General features: G+C 46.0%; 1 protein-coding gene across 1 annotated transcript in view; it reads left to right on the top strand.

Annotated features, from left to right (window-relative positions):
• Positions 1–19,291, top strand: part of ADAMTS12 (ADAM metallopeptidase with thrombospondin type 1 motif 12) — a 182,468-nt gene that overhangs the window by 56,973 nt on the left and 106,204 nt on the right. The window contains exons 9-11 of the mRNA XM_075330036.1: positions 2,739–2,859; positions 5,900–6,144; positions 9,732–9,870. Coding sequence (XP_075186151.1) covers positions 2,739–2,859; positions 5,900–6,144; positions 9,732–9,870 — 505 coding nt within the window. The remainder of the gene's footprint in view (positions 1–2,738; positions 2,860–5,899; positions 6,145–9,731; positions 9,871–19,291) is intronic.

The raw sequence follows: 19,291 nt of genomic DNA, 5'->3' as shown, positions 1-19,291 counted from the left end.
CCGTTGTCCATGGGCGCAAAGGTCGTTACCTCTTACCGTGGAATACTAATGCCGTTATTAACAAGTCATGTAACATAGGCAATTTCAAGCATCAGTGATTACAGCTATTAATCTCATTAAAGAGCTCCTCTTCTCATCGCTCCGTCCTTCATTTCATATTTCTCCAAACCGGCTCATAATAAACTGGTGCGTGGTCACAGGGCACTTTGGAGCTTCGTCCACTTGCTCTATTAACCCTCTCACTGTGAGATTACTCCACTCCCAGTTACAGTCACTGGATCCATAAATAATTATTCCCATATGAGCAAGTTAGTGCTGATCCAAAAGATGGACAATAACCTGCTGATTACTGGGGTCTCATTACTGGGAACCCCATCAGCCCTCTAGACAGGGCGCTGAAATGAAACAGTTCATAGTTACTTCTTGATGTTCCATGGTATTGTTTTAGATTATTCATTTACATGAGTTCTCTAATTTTTTTAGACCCATTTTTCCAACAATTTTCAGTTTGAGTCTATGGATTGTGTCCATCTCTAAAAGAGTCCATGGGGTGTTACCATTTCTAAAGGAGTCTATGGGGTGTGTCCATCTCTAAAAGAGTCCATGGGGTGTTTCCATCTCTAAAAGAGTCCATGGGGTGTGTCCATCTCTAAATGAGTAAATGGGGTGGGTCCCTGTTTAAAGGAGCCCATTGGGTGTGTCCATCTCTAAAGAAGTCCATGGAGTGTGTCCATATCTAAAGGAGTCCATGGGGTGTGTCCATCTCTAAAGGAGTCCATGGAGTGTGCCCATCTCTAAAGGAGTCGATGAAGTGTGTCCATCTCTAATGGAGTCCATGGGGTGTGTCCATCTCTAATGGAGTTCATGGGGTGTGTCCATCTCTAAAGGAGTCCATGGGTTGTGTCCATCTCTAAAGGAGTCCATGGGGTGTGTAAATCTCTAAAGGAGTCCATGGGGTGTATCCATCTTTAAAGGAGTCCATTGGGTGTGTCCATCTCTTAAGGAGTCCATTGGGTGTGTCCATCTCTTAAGGAGTCCATGGGATGTGTCCATCTCTAAAGGAGTCCATGTGATGTGTCCATCCATCTCTAAAGGAGTCCATGTGATGTGTCCATCCATCTCTAAAGGAGTCCATGGGGTGTGTCCATCTCTAAAGGAGTCCATGGGGCGGAACTTCAGTAGAAGATCTGACCAGTCAAGTTGACTATTTCTCAGTATCCTGTATTCTTAAATGAATGATAATATTTATATAAACGTCACATTTTTATACATTTGGAGGTACTCCACAAGTTTTAAGAAGCTTAGCCTTCAATTATCCATAAAGGGATTATCCAAGACTCTAAAATTGAAAACCTATCCTTAGGATCGATCATTACATCAGTAGCACCCTGCACTTCCACGATCAGCTGTTTGTAGGTCCCTCAGGGGCCAAATGTTCACAGCACAGCTCGATATGATGTGTAGTGGCCATTTTTAGGTACTGCAGCTTTGATCACATTCACTTCTATAGAAGCTAAGCTGCAGAATATGAATAAGACCCATTCCATTTACAGATCAGTTTCCCTCCATAATTGGAATATATACAGACTATGGTAAAATTAGGAACCACTCAATTCCTCCAAGAATATAGTTGTAGCACATGGGGAATATTACAAATACTCTTCACCATCCATCCTCGCTATTCAGGTCAGATCCTAGAGAGGCTTATCCCACAAACATAATTTTTTACTTATCCATAAATATATGATTGCTGGGACCCCCAATGAGAATGAGGTCCAAGTGAAAGAAATACTAGTGCCCATGAGTGACCTCCACTCTATTCTTTTCCCTAGGTCTTTGGGATCTGAAGTATACCCCTAGTCCTATAAACAGTAAATAGAGGGTGGTCCCTCATGTACACTACCTCTTCGTTCACATGGAGCCCATTGGGCTATCTACCTCACCCAGAATTTATTTATTACTTTTCCCATAATCGCTAGTCAATTTTGGGGCCCCATCTATTGGGAAAATGGAGATCCCCAGGTCTCTATTTGGTGACCCTTCCTAGCCGACAATAAGTGTAAAGTGGGCGTGCATCTGTGTGGTTACCTTGATGTGTAAGTTGATGCCCCGCCCCCCATAGACTTCATTAGAGCAAATGATGTGCATGCACGGCCCCCTGATCTTTGATAATTTAGGTGGTATAAAGACCCCGTACACTTTAGATAACTTTTGGCCAGTAACTCTCTCTGTGGACTCCTCATTCGGATGAGTGCCCCCGCCTTCTCCACCAGAGAGCGTCTGCCAAACATGTGTCGGATGCTTATCCGTTAGAGAAGGCAACGTTCAGCAGTCCTAAATCGAACACGCTGGATCCTTATCCCCCTGACAATCATATACAGTACACTCCCGGCTGAACTTGTTGATATCGGTAGACTAATGTGCCTTGGGGGCTTTACCCATGGGTTATTGGGTCTCCACCAGCTCTGCTCACTATCTAGACTTGAAAATAAAACTCTTTTACGGATATCAGTAAATCCATATCCTATCTTCAGTCTTCTTCATTATGACTGGGGACACGCAGTGGGTTGGATTGGGTTGGATTATCCTGCAACCAGCTCTTCAGTAGGAAACACAAGAGGTGCCAAACTCTGCCAGGAGCGGTGCCGCCAGGTTTCAGTTGAGCACCTGTTTCTTTCTTTTCTTGTATGATTGTACTTCAGAGGTATCTACCTCTCACGGTAACGTCTTTCTTGCAGAGCGTGGGCTGCGACTATGAAATAAATTCCAATGCCACCGAGGACCGATGTGGAATATGCCTGGGAGACGGTTCGAGCTGCCAGACAGTCAGGAAAACGTTCCATCAAAGTGAAGGATTTGGTAATTATTTTTCTACTTGGCTTGAGAGATGAAGTTTACAACAATTCACAGAGGTTTTGTGTAAATTATTTATGTCAGTTATAACATTAACTCCTAAAAGGGGTTATCCGAAATAAACACAATCCTGGCCGGAGCTTGGAGTCTCCCATAGTCACTGGCTGTCACCCCGTGGATCCAGCATCATCGAAGGTCACTGATCCTTTGTCATGACACTGGGGTCCGACATTCGCTGCAGTGGTCCGGTGGCTAGACCATGACGTCATCGGATGTTTTCTCCACCTGACCACATAGCTCCTTCTGTAGAGGTCGAAATCAGAAGAATCTCGATCCCAACTTTTTAACCGTTTGACCACCAAGTAAAGTCTAAATAATATAGATCCCCTTCAATAAGTCACTGAGCTTCCACTGATTTAAGGAGCTGGTCACCTCTTATCCAATGAGCCTTTTCAGATGGAGAAAGAACCATGCAAAATGGTTGCGACTTTTGGCGTTTTCATGCCAATTCAAAGCATCAAAATGGGGTGTGACTACGTTTACCCATCAAATTCATACAAAAATAATCCCTTAATGGAAATGACAAAAATGCAATATTTTTTTTTAAGGGAATAAGGCTTTGAAAAGCAATTACAGCACCAGGTTGGTAATCAGACTTACAGTATGTATTCTTATCAGGAGCTAATTTAAACCATATAATTTACTGCTTATTTTTAAGTTTAGATTATTCCTGTTTTTCAGCCTTAAAGGGGTTGTCTAAGACTGTCCTAAAATTGCCCCATCATGTAATTCAAACAGCAGCCTGACCTACTCCCGTATTAGTCTGTAGAAACAGCTCCATTGACCTGTGTCTCAACTGATAGAGGAGCTGTATTGAAAGCACCATTACCGGTTAGCTGCTAGAGAAGGGCTGTAACAGGAGAAGAAGTACAGTTTCTGCTTGGCTGACTGAGCACAAAGGATTTTTTTTTCTCTAGAGTCAATCTAACATGCTTAGTCAGTCAAAGAAAGTCTCGATGGGATTTGTGTTTACAATACAGATCCTCAGGAGCTCTGTTTCTTCAGACCTCAGACTCTCCTAAAACATGAAAGGCTGTTGTTTGTATTACGTGATGGGAGCCATTTTATTAGATTCTTGGAGAACCCCTTTAAGTATATTAATAAGTATAGATGTACCTAGATTAAAAGCTCACCCTACACAAAAAGATGTTCCCATAGCCCCTACACACAGTATGATACCTCCAGGCACTCCCCACACAGTATTTATTTATTTTACTCAATTATATAGTGCTATTAATTGCACAGCACTTTACAGGTATCATCACTGTCCCCATTGGGGCTCACATTCTAAATTCCCTATCAGTATGTCTTTGGAGTGTGGGAGGAAACTAGAGAACCCAGATAAAACCAACACAAACACGGGGAGAGAATACAAATTCCTTACAGATACTGTCCTTGTTGGGATTGTTTCACGGGGTATGAAATGACAGATCAGGGGCTCCTAAGCTGGCCCTAAGACTTGAGACCCTGCGCTGTCCCTTATCTCAGAGGTAGGCTTGATGGTAACCAGGTCTGAGCCCCCAAGATGACCCTGACTCCTGTCCAAGCCCTGATCTTACTCCCCCTCTCCCCCACCCTTGGGGGAGGCCGGAAACACAGTATCAAACCCCTACAGAAATAACACAGATAAGGGAGAATGAAAACTTGTACACACTGCACTCAAACACAAAGGAGAGACTATACGTGTACAAGGGAATAAAAAAAAATAAGGAAGTAAATACACAACAGGGGAACTTCCACACAATTCAAAATAGCTACTACAGAGCACCATGAACTGGAACACCACGAAAACCGGAATCACTGGCGCTAAGCTGAAGCTATAATCAGCGTTGTGTAGCAAATTCCAGGGTGTGACAACTGTGATTGGTAATTAGCAACCTAAACGCCTAGCAGACGTCCCTAGGTCAGCAGGAATTCCTGCAGGACTGAGGAACAAAACACATGAAACAGCCGATGCCCAGCTCAAGCTGAACAAATAGGATACATCAGGTTGCCTGCCAGTTTCTGCAGAGTGAACAGAGCCTGACCCCACCGTGACACCTAATGAGTCTGGACCTGAACACCGCATGACAGATTTAAACCCAGGACCCCAGCGCTGTAAGACTGCAATGCTAACCACTGAGCCACCGTGCTGTCCAGTATGACGTCTCCACCCCAGTAGGATAACCCCAGTGTTCCTCCACACAGTATGATGACCCCTCACACAGTAGAGTGCACCCCACAACCCCTACACACAATATAATGCCCCCACAGCTCCGATCTATACACTATACAGACTGAGGCACCACGCAGCAGGGGCAATCTATTGACGTCATTACTAGGGATGAGCGAATGTATTCGCCACTATTCGGTATCCGACGGATAACAGGCTATTCGCACCATTCGGTATCTGACGAATAAAACTGCATTCGCTCCGATACTTTCAGTTTCATTTCTGACTTCCTGGCGCCTCTTCTCCAGCCAGTCAACACATGTCGAGGTTGAGAGAGAAAGGGAAAGAGGGAGACCTTCTACAGGCTGAGCCCGTACTGTTTCTGCCTTTTTCCCAGTCACCATAGCTCGCCGCTAGGTCCAACGTGAAATTATTCTGGTTTCCCATAGACTTACATTGGGCATCGAATATTCGCGAATAGTCGAATAGCGGTGACGTATTCGCCGGCTATTCGACAAAGCGAATATTAGGGTGCTCAATCATCCCTAGTCATTACGCCTGCTGTGCAGAGACTCAGTCACTCTATCCTCCACCACTGTATTCATGAAGTGGTGCAATATGCCACTATTTCCATCCCACCCATCCACACTTTGCCTAGATCTGCTGCAGAGCCTTGAATTTTTGCAGTGGAAAATACATATTGCATAAACACTGCCCAGAACTATAATAATGACGTTCTATATAGGATCATTCAGAAATGTAATCATTTAGTGATCGTATAAGAAATGTCCCTTCCCTTGGACACTCTGAACCTCTCTCGTTTTCTTCTCTCAGGATATATTGATATTGGGATAATTCCAAAAGGCGCCAGAGCCATAAAAATAGAAGAAGTCGCCGCTGCAGGAAATTTCCTCGCCATAAGAAGCGAAGACCCTGAGAAATATTACCTGAACGGCGGATTCATTATACAATGGATTGGAGATTTCAAGTTGGCCGGGACGACGTTTCATTACGAGAGGAGCGGAGATCTGGAGAACCTCACCGCCGCAGGGCCCACCAACGAGTCCATCTGGCTCCAGGTAATTACAGGAAAGCATGAGATGAGTACAATCACGGAGGAGACTTCTGTGTGACACGACCGGATATTGCTTTACATACAATTGTAGGTTCAGATGTTCCTTTATTACACCACAGGTTAATAAAACATTACATGATGGGATCAGGAATACGCAGCTCATTGGTATTCCTGCAGACAGAAATGAAATGCTTGAGCTGCTGAAGTGGTGGCAGCTGAAGGGGATTTTTATATGTGCTTTGGTTTTTATAAATGTGTTCAAGGTTTTAGTGGCGACATGTATGGAATAATCATCGGAGACTCACCGAAACCAGCGCATTCCTCTATAAGCAGAGGAAACATTATCCCTGGAAGCCATTAGAGATGTTTGTACATGGTGTGGAGACACGAGGGTCAGTGGCCTGGCTGTCCTCACAACTGGTGGGTGTGTGACATCTTCATGACTTTGTGGTTTCCAGGGCTAACTATCACAGTCCAGCAGCACCCCACTTTTGGTGGGCACCCACTGAGAAGAGATAGTGGCAAGCTTAGGAAGCTGACCGAGTAGTCCCAAACTGGATTCTCCAAGCAAATTCTTGGACTTTCAGCTGGAACCATGGATCCTAGGCTGAAATCATGTAGAATAAATCTTGAAGCAGTTCTGTGATTCCCCACAGCAGGAACCATAGCTCACGGGTAAGGTTACGTAGAATATCCCAAATGAAGCATTTCTGCAATTCCCTCAGCTGGAACCGTAGCTCCTCAGCTGAGGTAATATAGAATATCCCAAGTGAAGCAGTTCTGTGATAACCCACAGCTGGAACCATAGCTCCTTGGCTAAGGTTATGTAGAATATCCCAAGTGAAGCAGTTCTGCGATTCCCCACAGCTGAAACTGTAGCTCCTCAGCTAAGGTTATGTAGAATATCCCAAGTAAAGCAGTTCTGCGATTCCCTCAGCTGGAACAGTAGCTCCTCGGCTGAAGTAATATAGAATATCCCAAGTAAAGCAGTTTTACGATTCCCCACAGCTGAAACTGTAGCTTCTCGACTGAGGTAATATAGAATATCCCAAGTGAAGCAGTTCTGCGATTCCCCCAGTTGGAACCATAGCTCCTCGGATGAGGTAATATAGAACATCTCAAGTGAAGCAGTTCTCTGATTCCCCCAGCTGGAACCGTAGCTCCTTGGATCAGGTAATGTAGAATATCTCAAGTGAAGCAGTTATCGGATTCCCCCAGCTGGAACCAAAGCTTCTCAGCTGGGCTCATGTAGAATCTTGCCCTGGTGACAGAAGCAAGGCCCTTTTATACCACTTAGTTCCCTTACAGGATTGGTTGGAGATGGCTGCTCTCTCATTGGTCACAAGTTCAATCCAACTGTATAATTGACCTCTAAACTATGTAGGGCTGTGGGAATACACATTTATAGACAATAGGGCTCCAATCAGTCTGGCAAGAGACAATGACTAACTTCTCTTGATTTAACAAACAAAGGAAACATACGTCTGGCCTAAATCAGAACAGTTCACCCCCCACACAAGTAGCCAAATGCTGAGTCGCCACACATAGTACAGAGAATCGAGCCCTGGTCAACTGTCAAACATTGTGCCCCATTCTTCCATTGACATATACACTATATAGTCAAAAGTATGGGAACCCTTGACAAAAACACCAATATGAACTTGTTGAAAGTCTCAATACAAAATCATAGAGTTGGGACCCATTTTTAGGAAGGCTTTCCAGAAGATATTGTGGTGTCTATGGGAACTTGTGGGGTCAGGCATTGACGTTGGGGTAGAAGATCTGCCTCTTGGTTGGCATTTCAGGTTATCCCAAATATATGGGATGGGCTGCAGCCACTTGCGATGTATTTTTGAAGCTTGTTATGGGTACTTGGGTACACTGTTAGGGAAAAAAAGGGTCAAGCCCAATAATATCTGCTCTGTATTAATACCCTTCTCTACAACATGTTACACTAGGCATTGTGGTCGGTATCATTCCTCAAGAACCTAGCAAACACAGATTTATTTATTAGCTGACTGACAGTTAGTAAAATCAAACCCATCACTCCAAAAAACTTATTTCCACTACTCAAGTCATGATGTGCTTTACACCTCTCCAGCTGCCATCTGGCATTGAGCATACTCCTCTTAAGGGAGCACCCGCCCTCGTCGTACAAGCGACATTTGGTGATCGCTGCCGTAGCGAACTTTATCGCTACGGCAGCTTCACACGCACATACCTGTGCAGCGACGTCGCTGTGACCGCCGAACAATCCCTCCTTCAAGGGGGAGGTGCATTCGGCGTCACGCCAATAGAAGCGGAGGGGCGGAGATGAGCGGGACGTAACATCCCGCCACCTCCTTCCTTCCGCATTGCCGGTGGACGCATGTAAGGAGATGTTCGTCGTTCCTGCGGTGTCACACACAGCGATGTGTGGTGCTGCAGGAACGACGAACAACATCGTACCTGTGGCAGCACCGATATTAAGGAAAGGAGCGACGTGTCAACGATCACTGTTTTTTTAACGATTTTTCAATCGTTGATCGTCGCTCCTAGGTTTTACACGCTGCGATGTCGCTAATAGTGCCGGATGTGCGTCACTTATGATGTGACCCTGACGATATATCGTTACCGATGTCGCAACGTGTAAAGCCCCCTTTAGGCTTGTGCAGCTTCTACACCACGAAAACCTTGTGAAGTTTGGGGTGCACAGTTCTTATACTGTTGTCACTTCCAGAGGCAATAGGAACTCAGTAGAGAATCATACAACAGAGGATAGGAGACATTTGAGCACCATGATCTTGGGTGATTGGCGGGATGATGGCTGAGCTGCTGATACTCCTCGATACTTCACTTACAATTGATGACGGGATTTGACACATTAGACCTATGGCAAAGATGGTATCCTATAACAGTGCCATATTTACAGCTGCTGATCTCCTTCTTACAACCAAGAGGTTACATGGGTGTGTGCATGGCTGATTTGGACATAGTATTGACACCACAATGAATGGAGCGAAACCTTTCCAGCCAAGTATTGGCAGCTGTGGTCACCTCAAATGCTGTGTTTTTTTCAGAAACAGCGCCACCCTTGCCTAAAGGCAGCAACTGGTATTGCAACTCATCTCCAATTACTTGATTTTAACACTGTTTCTCTAAAAAAAAAAAGCAGTGATTTTATATAATCATATAAGAAACCTTTAGTATGAACTGTTACCTTTTATCATCATGTCATTTTTAGGTATAAAATTCTGTGCTTTAATATATGTTTGTAGTAATTATATCTGATACAGAGCTCCAAATCTTACGCATAGACATAGGGTTAAATGATACAATCTTGTCCGCCTGCAGCCACCACTAGGGAGAGCTTAAGAGCTCACTGAATACTGACTATACTATTGAGGTCAATGATAACAGTGTATACAATAAGCTCCAGAGCTCCCCCTGCAGATTATTAGAATCTTATTGTATCTCTTTATGTGTAAGCAACAGATTTAATGTCCCAGAGACCTATATGTTCATGCAAATATTTCAGAAATCATCCAGATGATTTATTATATACTGGATATAAGCCTGTGGATCAGATCTTGATACATTGTATGCATTTAGCTTCTGTTTCAGGAAGCCAACCCCGGGGTTATATATGAATATATCATACAGAAAGACGCCAGCTCGGACAATGAGGTGGAGAGTGTTTATATCTGGAAGTATGGGATCTGGTCAGACTGCAGCGTCACATGTGGATCAGGTGAGTCTTACGTATATCTTTGGATGTGAAGCTGTCATGATCCTAGATCGGTATTCCCCGCTCCAGAGTTTCCCAGATCCGGCCTGGTTATGTCAGGGGTTAACTCCCATCAGCCTCGTTCTGGTTTCAGGAGACAATATATCTGGTCACTGCACCTGCATTCCTGTGCCGGTTATAGTTTTGCTCTGCAGCCTGTGACTGGCTCTGGTGAGATTTCCTGTTTGATCTGACTCCTTGTTACCATGCCCTGACCTGTAACCTCCCCGTTTGTCCGTCTGTCCCAGTCCCTGACTTCCCGCTCCTGTCAGTTGTTTACCCATCCTGGTTCATCCTCCTTCCCGTGTTTGTGTCTCCTCACCCTCCAGTCTTGTCTTCTGTTCCCTGTGCGCTTTGTGTTTCCCTCTGCATACCTGATCTGCTGGCATCAAACTTCAGCTCTGTTTTCTGACCTGATCTTGATCCTCCCTTTGCTGTGACTTGACTTTCCTGGCTAGACCTTGACTGCTTGACTACTCTATTGCCCCCTGGTGGTTCGCCTGTGAACTGCCTGCTGAAGTTACTCTGCGGTACTTCAGCCTTCTTTCTATTACATTGTTACTTTGACTCTCCTTCACTACTCTGCTGCCACCTAGTGGAGAATATGCTGTACTACGTCTTACCAGCCCTTTGTACAGTGTAACAGAAGCCTCATGCATACTGTAAAATATAGAGAACAGCCTGTGTGACAGCACATGGAGTCCCCATGGTTCCAGATGATCTACAGTAGTCTCATGAGCTCTATGTACCTCTAAATATGTATGTATGTATGTATGTAGGTATGTACTGTAACATGGGGGACACGTGGTAAATATCAATATACCCCAGCTGTGTCGGGCAGGGCTGGCCGTTCACGTCCGGGAGAGGTTACCCGAGGCACTGGCTGGGGGCTTGAGTGGCAGCCGGATCCGGGGCTCGTGCAACAGCCCGCCACCCACAACGTGATAAAGGGGAGTATTTACAGGAGATAAAGTCTTTGTCAGTGACGCCACCCGTGGGTTGCGGTGAAGGTTGGTAGCACCACCGCTGCCTGGTGATGGGGCGTCCGGAGCCGATGGAGTGGGGAAGCAAGGTGGAATCCCCTCCATGGATAGGGGAGGTGTAGTCCCGGGGCCCGTTGGATGGTGCAGGGTAACGGAGGACAGTCAATGGTAATGGACCGGATAGTACCGGTGTACTCACAGTGGTAGTAATTCACACAGAGTCCTTGTAGTAAATCAAAGCCGGATGCCGGGAGCCTTTCGAGGGGTGTGCTGGTCCCGCACACGGGCTGACAGGGCAGGGGCCCTTCCTTGTGCTCCTTCGTGTTTCTCGTGTGTTGATTTAACCCGTGTGGAACAGGAGAAATCCGCTCCTGGTGTTTTGTGTACCTTGGGAGCTGTTACCCGCGAAATCTGACCCTTGGGATTTCAGTGAGTTCTGGCGGACACCCTATCCCCCGCGTTGGGCTTCCATTTCGCTCTCTGGGCTGCTCTTGGGACAAAGCCTGAAACCTTGTCCCCGGCTGGTCAATTAACAAGGGGCTTGAAGCTTGCCTCGTCCTAGAGTCCAGGTACCCCGTCTGTGCACGGCCTCCGGACCGGGTTCCCGCTGTCGGTACCGGCGAGCTACAACCCTGCCCCAGTCCACTTTAGATCTCCCACGACCGAATCTCCATCGCCTGTGGCCCTGCTCTGCCGTCTGCCACCTTGTCTCTGCAGGTGCTCCCATAGTCCAAGGGCTCCGACCCCTGACTACACTTCACTGTCTGCTTAGCACCACTCGACTGTCACTGTCACTTCCCTTTCACAGCCTCCACTCAACTCCACTTGTCTGTGTCTCCACACTAACTGACGTGTCCCCTCCCCTGACACCCTAGGTGGGCGCTCCCATCCGCCTGGTCCCGCCCACTGGTATGTCCCTATTGGCTAAGGGGGGGTGACTAGGCTTTTGTGGCTGGTGTTACCTGTGTGTGGTGTGTTGGTGGAATTCCAAGGAGGAGGCAATTCCTGTATCCTGGTGGAGGTGCAGTCATCTGTGACTACTTGGTTTTGCCAGAGCGTCACACAGCCCCTAAGTGGCACCAACAAAACTGAGGCCACAGTAGAAAATCTAAGTAATCTATGTATAATTCTGTGCCTGCCCCTTTCTGGTTTATGCCACATCACGTAACTCACTTGATCCCGCATAACCTTCCACGATTGAGGAAAGTAGGTAAGTTGAAATTGATAAGGGAACATGCTGTGGGCTCAAAAATTCTGGGTCAGAGGAGCAAATCTTAATGTCTTGCTAGGGCTTTGCTCTTGCCACTTTTCTAGTTCAGGCCACTTTACCTAACACACATGCTCCTTCTAGATCATGCCCAGGTTGTCAAGATGAGTAACCAGAAAACCCAAGTCCTTCTACCGATTCTGTAGTCCCCCATTTACTTCCATTTAATGTATACGCAGCTATAGGATTACTCCGTCCTAGGTGCATTACTTTACATTTATCAACATTAAATCTCATTTGCCAAGTATCTGCCCATTCTGACATCTTATCCAGATCTTTTTGTAATATTGTACTATCAAAGTCAGTTTTTAATATCCTACATAGTTTGGTGTCGTCAGCAAAGACTGACACTTTACTATCAATCCCATCCACAAGGTCAATAATAAAGAGATTAATAAGAATCGGTCCTAGCACAGATCCCTGTTGTCCCCACTGCTCCCAGCATAGATCCCTGCGGTCCCATTTAGACAATGCACCATTTATGACGACTCTTTGTTTCCTATATTTTAGCCACTTCCTTACCCAGTTGCATATAGTTTCCCCTCGTCCTTGCTTCTGGAGCTTCAGTATAAGGCTATTATGTGGTACAGTATCAAATGCCTTTGCAAAGTCCAAATAAATCACATCAGCGGCATTACCAATATCCAAATTTGCACTTACCCCCTCACAGAACCCCAACAGGTTGGTTAAGCCTGCTTTACACGAGACAATAGATTGTGCGATAGCACAATCGATCGTACCCGCCCCCGTCGTTTTTGCGTCATGGGCAATTAGTTGCCCATGGCGCACAAACTCGTTTAACCCCCGTCACACATACTTACCTTCCGGACGACCTCACTGTGGACGACGAACGTCCACTTCCTGGAGTGGGCGGGACGTTCGGCGTAACAGCGACGTCACACGGCAGGCGGCCAATAGAAGCGGAGGGGCGGAGATGAGCGGGATGTAAACATCCCGCCCACCTCCTTCCTTCCATTAAGCCGTCGGGTGCCGCGGGAGGCAGGTACAGCTGCTGTTCATCGTTCCCGTGGTGTCACATGGAGCAACGTGTGATGCCACGTCAACGATGAACAACCTCCGCTATTTTAATTAAACAATTTTATGAAACCTAGCGACGAGTACACGACTCACGATTTGTGAGCGTTACTGCGTCTCTAGGAGGTGTCACACGAGACGACGTCGTGCGGTATGCTGGATGTGCGTCACGAAAACCGTGACCCCGACGACATATCGCACAATCTATCGCCTCGTGTAATGCCCGCATTAGACACAACTTTCATGAACAACTTTAGCTTTCATGAATCCATGGTGGTTGTCAGTTATTATATTGCAGGTTGGGGAACCTCTTTTCTGCGGCTCCTGGGAAGATTCCAGGGAACTGCAGTCTTCGGACTTGCAGACGCATTTTGCCAGCTGCTGGCCCTTTAAACCCCCACGTGTGCAGCAAGGATGCGCACACAGCGTTCTCGACTGAATGCTGCATGTGCATATCATTAGGTGTGCATTCATGCTGCCCAGTGCCAGTGTGTGGACATACCTTGTGGACAATGTTAGTGCACGATGCGCTATCGTCCCATAAAAGAAGACCAGCAATCTTACCATCCCCAGTGCTGTACATGCCTCCTGGAGCTGTGTGAAACCCCTAGTGCACTGTGCAACCCCCAGTGCTGTGTGCCACTCCCGTGCTCTACAACCCCCAGCGCTGTCCTTGCCCTCTAGTGCTGTCCTTGCCCCCCCAGCGCTGTCCATGCCCCCAGCGCTGTTTGTGCCCCCATAATGATGTTAGCTCTCCCCCAGTGATGTCAGTGCCCTCCAGCGCTGTCTGTGCCCCTCTAATGATGTCTGTCCTCTCTCAGTGTTGTCCATGCCCTTCAGCTTTGTCTGTGCCCTCCTAGTGATGTCTATGCTCCCCCTGTGCTATCTGTGACCCCTTGTGCTGTACTTGCCTCCCAATGCTGTCTGTGTTTCCCCCAGTGCTGTCCAAGCTCCCCCAGTGCTGTCCTTACCCGTCAATGCTACTCTTGTCCACCCAGGTCTGTTTGTGCTCCACAGACATTTCTATGCCTCCCAGTAATGTGTATCCCTCCAATGCTGTCTGTACCCTTCAGTGTTGTCTATGCCTCCCAGTGAAAACTGTTCCCCAGCCCCTCCTGTGATGTATATGCCCTAATGTCTCCTGTTATGTTATGCATCAGCCCCTTTTGTGATATATATGCTCCAACCCCTCCTTCAATATATATGCCCACAGCCCCTCCTGTAATGTATATGCCCCCAGCCCCTCCTGTGATGTATATGCCTCAGCCAATCCTGTGATATATATGCCTCAGACTCCCCTGTGATGTTTATTCCTCAGCCCCTCCTTTTATTTATATGCCCCAGCATCTCCACTGATGTATATGTCTCAGTCCCTCCTGTGATGTATATGTGCCAGTGTCTTCTGAGATGTATCTATGCCCCCAGCCTCTCCAGTGATGTAAAGATGCTCCAGCCCCTCCTGTGATTTATAAGCCCCGGCCCCTCCTGTGATGTATATGTCCCCCGCCCCTTCTGTAATGTATATATGCCTCTATATCTCCTGAGATCTATATACAGCAGTCCCCAGCATCTCTATGTGATGTCAATCTTATTATTACAAAGAGGTGACTGTGCTCCAGACTGAGACAAACCTGGAAAAGCAGTTGTGAGAAGTAACATGTTCAATATCATCTAACACCACAGCCAATCCATATAGAAGTAGCTGCATCCACCACAGCAGGGGTGAGTTAATTAATTGCTTGACCAAATATAGCAGGGTAACTTTCAAGTTGATAATTTTGTTCATCCCCCGAAAGTTGGGAAAGATTTCCAAATGGCCCTCGGCAGAAAAAAAGTTTCCCACTCCTGTTATATTATGCTCTGCAATATGTTTTTGCATGTCATCTCTTAAAATGCCCTCAAAAACTTTGCAAACTACTGATGTCAGGCTTACTGGACGGTAGTTGCCTGGATCCACCTTTTGCAATTCTTAAATATTGGAACCACGTCAGCCTCCTCCAATCCTTGTATCACCAACCCTGTTACAAGAGAATCTAATAAGATGACATATAGCAGTCTGTCAATTACTGAGCTAAATTCCCTCAATATCCGTGGATGAATGTCATCTGGCCTCGGGGATTTGTCAATGTTTAGTTTGCTTAGAGGTAGCTGTACTTTTTCTTGTGTTAAATTAATTATATCAAGTGACACACTTTGATTTTTGACTTGTTGAATGATCACTGGAAAAGTCACGTCCCTGGTGAACACAGATTAAAGGTGCCTGTTTAATATCTCAGCCTTTTCTTTATTCTCTATAGTTATCATGTTGTTATCTTTTAAGCGGCTGTACCTGCAATTTTACTTCTTTACCAAGGTATTTGCATTAGGAGTCAATAATAAGTTGCATCAAACACAAACATACAAGTATGCAGTACATTAGCACAGCATATCACCATAACAAAAATCACAATGGCAATGTGTTCAGAGATTGTCAGACATCTTCTCACTCATTTACACACCCACGGCTGCAGGTCATACCACCCCACAAGCACCACAGTAACAATGGCCGCCACTCCGTGTGTATCCTCAGTCCATGTATTGTCCATTCATGTAACATCAGTCTGAGTCGCATCATTCCAGGGGACATCAGTCCATGTGCCATCAATCCATGTGTTGTCAGTATATGTGGTATCCCTCTATGTGGCATCAGTCCATGTGTTGTCAGTCCATATGGCATCAGTTCATGCGGCGTCAATCCATTTGGCATCAATCCATGTGGAATCACTAACTGTATCATCAGTCCATGCGGTGTCAGGCCACGTGACTTCAGTCCATGTGGTGTCATTCCATGTGACGTCAGGCCGAGTGGTGTTAAGCCATGTGGCGTCAATCCATGAGGCATCAGTCCATGTGGAATCAGTAACTGTACCATCATTCCATGTGGCGTCAGTTCATATGGTGTCAGTCCCTGTAACGTCAGTCCCTGTGAAATCAGGCCGTGTGGTGTCAATCCATGTGACATCAAGCCATGTGACGTCAGTCCATGTGACATCAGGCCATGTGACGTCAGGCCATGTGATGTCAGGCCATATGGCGTCAGTCCATGTGACGTCAGTCCATGTGACATCAGGCCATGTTGCATCACTCCATGTGGCGTCAGTCCATGTCACGTCAGGCCATATGGCGTCAGTCCATGTGACGTCAGGCCATGTGGTGTCATTCCATGTGGCGTTATTCAATGTGGCGTCAGTCCATGTGACGTCAGGCCATGTGACGTCAGGCCATATGGCATCAGTCCTTGTGACATAAGTCTATGTGGCATCAGGCCATGTGGCGTCAGTTCATGTGACATCAGGCAATTTGGCGTCAGTCCATGTATCGTCAGGCCATGTGGTGTCAGTCCGTGTAGCGTCAGTCCATGCTGTAGGATCCCTTCCAAGAGTGCTATATATTTTAGACTTTTTGGTCTCTGTTTCTGCATTATTCTGTTCTGTTAGACCTCAGAAGTAACTGATCTGATTATTATCCTGATGAAGGGCTCTTGCTGCTCGCCGTTCGGTTCTCACAGTCTGTTCTCTAAACCCCTGATTTCCTGATGCGTGAACTGTTTTGCGATTCACAAGAGCTTTTTAAATATCAAAATAAAAATGAAGTCAGAACTGATAGAAGTAAGCTGACATGTTTGGAAAGTAAATTAAGCTGCAGTGCATCGGTTTTATGCCACATATTGAAAAGTCCTTGATTATACATTAAAACAAGTGCAAAGAATTGATTTTTGCAGAATGTCCTCAGCATTGGTAACTGATTAATCTAAAAAAGTAAAAAATAACTCTTGATGCAGATTGGTGTGATTGTTCACTTTCTGAGGAGTAAATTTATAGGGCCAAGATTCTGTACAGATTAATTTCATAATGTATGTATACAGTGAGCAGAATTCTTATTCATATCCTGTGCATAGACATAAGTAATAAAATCCTACTTGCCTCCACCAATAGGGGGAGCTCAGGAGCTTTCTGAATACTGACATTATGGAGTTCAATTTCAAAGCTTTAATGCACCCTCTAGTGCGGGTGGACTGTCATGGGTGTGTCCTACTCTAGGGAGACGTCTGGCAAGTCCCAAAAGGTCACCACGTCATCTGCGCAGCTTTGAATCTTGTGTTTGAGTGAATCTACTTTCTTTTGGTGCTGTAGGAGTTAAGGACTCTTTCCTATCTGACTATCCTTTGAAGCCTTAATCTCAGGTGCAGCTCTTTGTGATCACTCCCCTTCTCGATAAATAGTCACGTGCCTTACCATCTGATGCTGGTTGTAGAATCTTAATTCTTATGCTGACCAATTTGGAAGGAGCCTGTCTCTGGAAGAAGCTGAGGAGTCATGACGATTGTAGCTGTGGTGTTTAGTTGCATTGGAGGATCTTGGAGTGTTTTCCTTATGTGTCTATTTTCCCCCTGTCTGTCTACCTTCCCTTGTGTTGGATTACTGCAGTGGTGAGTAGAGATAGCTAACCTTTAGAGGTTCGGTTCACAGGGCACATTCAAACCTTAGATAAGGTTCGATTTGTGACCCTGACTTGAACCGAATCTCAATGGAAGTCAGAAATTGGGCAGTTTGTGTCTCCGCCCACATACAGCCAACCATAAGCAGAACACTTCTGGGGGAGGGTGGGGGAGGTTTTTACATTTTTTTTTGTGTATATGCACATTATCTCAGATCATGCTGAATTTACCCCCAGTGCAAGCCGTTCAAACACTGCACGCAGCTCGCACAGGGCTGAGCATCAATCATACCCAAGCACAGCGCTGCTCACTTGAGTGGTTTGCACATGTAACTCACTCAAACTTCGAACCTGAACTTTGTATTTTTGAAAGTCGGTTTCCGAACCCGAGCTTCGAACCTCAGGTCCGCTCATCTCTAGTGGTGAGACATGTGCTCTCGCTGGCCTGCTCACTAGCCAGGATGAGTTCATAGCAAGTAGGGGCCTAGCACGTGACGGCGACGGGGAGGAGGTCTCGTTAGAGTGCAGTGATCAGCCTCAAGTGAGAGATAGGAGGTGTCCACTTTCCCTAGCGCCAGGGCCCACCATGGTATCATGTTCCAGGTTTGCCATGTCTGTTGCAGAACATGCTGGGAGTTTTCTTATAGCTGGCAGAACCATTGGTAGTCACTGCGTGACACAGACAGATATAATTTTTGGAATTTAAAGTTCTATATCTTAAAATGCAAGTTCTGACCACTCATTCTGGACAGAATTTTATGAGCTGTGATATTTAAATAAAAAAAAAATCACTTTGCAGCAGACGTTTGGTTATGTATTACAGTCCAGTCCTTACAAGTCCCTGTGACTTCCCTATCAAATATATACTGTACTAGCTGTACTACCCGGCATTGCCCAGGATAGTAACTCTCTTCCCCTCTCCCTCACTCTCATTCTCTGTCTGACTCTGTCTCTATATGTCTGTCTCGCTTTCTGTCTCTTTCTGTTTTTGTGTGTCTCTCTCTGTCTCTCTCGCTCTTCCTGTCTCTGTCTCTCTCTATTTCTCTCTATCCATCTGTCTGTCAGTTTCTCTGTCTATCTCTTTCTGTCTCTCTCTGTCTTTCTCCCTGTATGCCTCTCTCTGTCTGTTTTTCTCTGTCTCTCTGTTCCTCTCTGTCTGTTTTCCTCTGTCTTTCTGCCCTCTGTGTCTCTCTATTTCTGTTTTGCTCTCTGTCTCGCTCTGTCTCTATCTCGCTATCCGTCTCTCGCTGTCTGTCTTGCTGTCTCCCTCTGTCTGTCTCTCTTTGTCACTGTGTCTCACTCTATCCGTCTGTCCGTCTTTCTATCTTTCTCTTTCTCTGTCTCTCTCTATCTCTGTTTCTATCTCTGTCTCTCTCTGTCTTTCTCTATCTCTCTCTGTGTCTCTGTCTGTCTCTGCTTGTCTGTCTGCCTTTCTCTTTGTTTTTCCCTCTGTCTCTCTATCTGTCTCTCCACTGATATCATATTACCTCACATATAAGCTTCTTATACTAAGGCGGGCTTTGCACGTTGCAACATCACAAGCCGATGCTGCGATCTCGCACGCGATAGTCCCCGCCCCCGTCGCAGGTACGATATCGTGTGATAGCTGGCGTAGCGAAAATTA

Source organism: Anomaloglossus baeobatrachus, chromosome 1 (genome assembly GCF_048569485.1).
Source record: "Anomaloglossus baeobatrachus isolate aAnoBae1 chromosome 1, aAnoBae1.hap1, whole genome shotgun sequence".
NCBI classification, from domain to species: Eukaryota; Metazoa; Chordata; class Amphibia; order Anura; family Aromobatidae; genus Anomaloglossus; species Anomaloglossus baeobatrachus.
Note: the sequence above shows the minus strand (reverse complement) of the source record. Positions and strands in the feature narration are given on the sequence as shown.